At 68.1% G+C, this 3859-nt stretch overlaps 2 protein-coding genes across 3 annotated transcripts in view; one reads left to right on the top strand and one right to left on the bottom strand.

The window, feature by feature from the left end:
- TAT (tyrosine aminotransferase) overlaps positions 1-2501 on the bottom strand; it is a 7913-nt gene extending 5412 nt beyond the window's left edge. The window contains exons 1-3 of one of the 2 annotated variants that reach the window (XM_025192230.1): positions 1682-2501; positions 579-820; positions 363-467 (exon numbers count right to left, since the gene is read on the bottom strand). In XM_025192230.1, coding sequence (XP_025048015.1) covers positions 363-467; positions 579-813 — 340 coding nt within the window. In that variant the 5' untranslated portion in view covers positions 814-820; positions 1682-2501. The remainder of the gene's footprint in view (positions 1-362; positions 468-578; positions 821-1681) is intronic. The other variant, XM_006036007.3, reaches the window with a different exon arrangement.
- MARVELD3 (MARVEL domain containing 3) overlaps positions 1110-3859 on the top strand; it is a 7168-nt gene continuing 4418 nt past the window's right edge. The window contains exon 1 of the mRNA XM_025192232.1: positions 1110-1221. Within this exon, the coding sequence (XP_025048017.1) occupies positions 1110-1221 (112 nt within the window). The remainder of the gene's footprint in view (positions 1222-3859) is intronic.

Below are 3859 nucleotides of genomic sequence, written 5' to 3' on the forward strand. Positions count from 1 at the left end.
GAACGCCTGGTACCAGCTCCTGCCCTCGGAGCACGGGTGGGACGCGGACGTGGCACCTGGCTGCTCCTGGCGCTGCCCCCAGTCTGGCAGAGAGCTGTGCCACGGGCAGCCTGTGCTGGGGTCAGGCCTGCAGAGGGGAGGCAGAGCCCACTGCCCCACCGCCAGGCTGCAGCCCCAGGAACTGCAGCCGGCAGGCGAGCTCTTCTCCTAGGCGGACTCGACAAGCAAGGAGCAGTGCTTGCTGTGGGCAGGGGCTGGCGGGGGTGGGCCCAGGCAGCGCAGCTCAGGGTGCCGGCGTCTGCCCGGAGAGGTGGCAGCCAGCTCCCCTGGCCCCTGCCCTTCGGGAGGAGATGGCGACGTACCGACCGAGGGGGCGTAGCCATTGTAGCGCCCCGAGTCCAGGGCCTCCTTCACTGCCCGGGTGACCTCGTCGTCCGTGGGCAGGTTCCTGAACACTGTTGGGTCACCTGTGGGGAGACGGCAGCAGCCTTGTACCCGAGAACGACCGCAGCCACCCAGCACGACACATGGCCCAGCCCCGCATCCCACCCCCCGCCAACCCTGCCACAGCCCCTCACCGATGGACAGAGAGATCATGGGCTTCTTGGGGTTGGGCTCCACACGCATGCTGTCCACGATGGCGCGGATGGGGTTAAAGGTCTTCTTGGACATCTCAGAGGCCCTCACTGCCCACCGCGGTTTCCGGCCCTTCCCCTTGCCCGGGGCTGGGCCACTGCCACCGATGTTGACGTGGACATCCAGGATGGCGGGATGGTCCCCGTGCCCATTCATGTGGATCAGGTATGACTCCATGTCGAGGCTGCAAGGAGAGGTGACTGCCCGGTAAGCCACGTGGCAGGGAGTCTGCACCCACCAGCCTTGGCCATGCCCTGTGGCCCCTGCGGCACTTGCTGCCAGACCACATGGCCTCTCATCCCAGTCCCCAGGGCGGAGGGTGAGAGCTGGGCCAAGGGCTCCAAGGAGAAACAACTGCCCTGCTCTGTTTTCCTGCGACACCCAGTGCCCACGGGGTCACGCTCAGAGAGCTCCCCGCAGGTAGGACCTTGCCCCGCACAGCCCACAGACCCAGCCTGCCAGCATGCAGAGGGATGTGCACCGTCTGCGATCTGGGGGCCAAGGCCTGCGGAGAGGAGGTGGCACCGCGTGGCCCATGGAGCAGCTGTGCCGAGAGAGCAGAGAACTGTGCCCGCTTGCTGCCCGGTACGCTTTGCCACCACGCCAGGCTCGGCTGCTGCAGGGAGCTGTGGCTGGTGTACGAGCTGGGGCGCAGCCCCTCTGCATCTGCACGCCTGTGCCTGCCACACTGCTCACTGGAGCCTGGGATCATGCTCCAGCCACCAGGCACCTGCCAGGCGGTGCCTCCTTCCCTCAGCCCCCGCTCCCCTCGGGGCTCTCCTCAGCCCCACCAGTGCCACCCCGAGGGTCCTGCTGGGAGGTGGAGGCTGCTCCCTCAGTACCAGACCCCCAGCTGAGGGTACGCTGGCCCGTGCCCTGGGACCACTCATGCACTCGCCAGCCCAGGGTCCCCCTAGCCCCCACGTGCTGGCACAGCTGGCCCCAGAGCAGCGTGGCCACAGCGCAGGGCAAGGTGCTGGCATCAGCCAGGCAGGGCATGAAGGCAGCAGTCCTGGGAGCACAGCAGCTGTGCCCTGCCCCTTACCTCCTGTGGCACCAGGGAGACGCAGAGCGCCCAGGCCCAGCCCAGCTCTTTTATCCACGAGGAGCTGCCGTGAGAAGGAGCCCTCTGCGAGCTCCTGTCCTGTGAAATAAGCCCTGGAGCTGGGCGTTGGGCACGGACCCTCTCGTCATTGGCTAGCGGCAGGGGCTGCACCCCCCCACCCGAGGCACCCCCAGCCCTGCGCTCGCTTCAAATATCTGGAGAGCGCCTGCACATTAACCCCTTCTGGGGCCTGCAGGCAGGGGAGGGCATTCAGTGGGGGCAGTCGCAGTGCCCCTCGCACCTGCACTTCCCAGCCCCATGATTGGGGGCTCCCCAGTTGGGCAGGACGCCGGTGCCCAAGCCAGGCACGCCGCAGCCCTGTTGCTCTGGGATGGGCAGGACTGCAGGGTTGGCACGAGGCAGGGACTTATGCTACACGTGCCAGGGCCTTGCACCTCTGTTCGAGGCACCCCAGCCCCAGCAGGGCACAGCTCCTGCCCTGCCCTGGTGCCTGGTTGGGCAAGGCCCTGCAGCAGGGCCCAGCTGCGCTGGTGGGCACTGCCGAGTACCATGCCCGTGCCGGTACATGAAGGGTTAATGGGAGCTGTGACATCTGCTATCTGGGGCCCCACAACCTGCGCCTCTTGGCAGATAAAGCGGCTGATGCAACCTCCTGTCCACGTCGCATGGCGCTAACGGGTCCCACATGCGCCCCCGCACAGGCACCGCTCCCCGCTGCGGCGCCAGCACCACAGGGCTGCCCCAGGCTGGCCTAGGGGGCAAGTCGGTGGCAGCAGCCCCGGGTCAGCAGTCCCCAGCCTCCCCACCCGCCCTGACTTGCTGCAGATCAAAGAGCCGCCAGGGCTGGAGGGGCCAAAAGTCATGGGATGCTGCCTGCTTGCCCCAGCACAAGCACCAGAGCCAGGCCCCAGCCCTGGTCCTGACCCCCAGCCCCAGCACGGCGGCTCTGCCCAGGCACACGCAGGACACGCACTGTCACAGCAATGTCCCCTGGCCAAGGGGCCCTGGAGTGGCAGCAGAGGCTGCTGGGGCCAGAGCAGACTGCAGCCCAGGCCCAAGCGTCCAGCACAGACATGGACAGCTGGCCCCTGCCCCAGCCCAGCAGCAGGGCCGCAGCGAGCATCCCGTGGGGACAGTGGCTTGTGTGCTGCAGGGTGGCTGAACTCCCAGCCTGCCCTCACGCTCACCCCCAGGGCCCAGCCTGGCCGAGGGCCCGCGTTGCTGCCCCCACCCCTGGCCCTGTGCCCCGTGGGGAGAAGTGCTGAGTCCTGCCTGGCAGGAGCCTCAAGGCCGCGTCCTGCCTGTTTTGCCTGGCAACAACCCCCCCGGCTGACGCCCCCTGCCCCGGCTCTCCCCATTGCCTGCGCAGTGCGGGTTCAAGGCTGGCCAGGGCAGCACCTGCTGCTAGCCAGGAAAACACGGCCCTGCTTATATAAGGCTGGAGATGTGCCAGGGGGCACAGGGGGCAGGATACGGGCTCTGGTCCCGCTGTCCCCACAGTATGAGGGCACAGGGCACGGGGACATGCACAAGTCCCCTCCAGCTGGGGGCCAGGGGAGCGATGCCAGGAACCTGCCCCTAGGGCAGCACTGCCCACGCTACCAATGACCTCAGCAACACACCCATTCGTGGGGGCCAGCCTGCGTCAGCACCCCCTCCCCAGCACCAACACCAGCCCCAGGCACTGGTGCCAGCTGGGAGCCACCCTCCCAGCCTGGGCTGGGCCACAGCCGGGGCAGGGGCTGCTTCCACTCGCAGGCAGTCGGGTGACGCAGCCGGGCACTGCTCTGATGCAACCGCGTGTTTGCAGCGCACCATGCAAAGTCTGGTCCTGGGGCTGCCCCCTGCCTGTCCCTCCCACAGGGCTGCGCAGTCAGGCACAGCCCACGTGGCTGCAGTGACACCAGCCAAGCCTGCAGCCACGGGCAGGGGTTGGGCACCGAGGACACGGGGCAGCCCAGCTCTGCTTGCCAATGCCAGCCTTGTAAGCTCCCAGCTGGGAAGCAGTTGGCCCCAGCCGTGGGGCACTGTGGAGGCCAAGTCGTGCCTGCCAGGTGCCTCTGCCCAGGCAGAGCCTGGTGTCCCTCGCCTTTGGGGCTGTGTCCTTCCTGGCCCCCTGCCACATTCCCTTCTGGCTCGGGCAGCCACCGGCCCCCG

This window comes from Alligator sinensis, unplaced genomic scaffold (genome assembly GCF_000455745.1).
Source record: "Alligator sinensis unplaced genomic scaffold, ASM45574v1 scaffold1060_1, whole genome shotgun sequence".
Lineage (NCBI taxonomy): Eukaryota > Metazoa > Chordata > Crocodylia > Alligatoridae > Alligator > Alligator sinensis.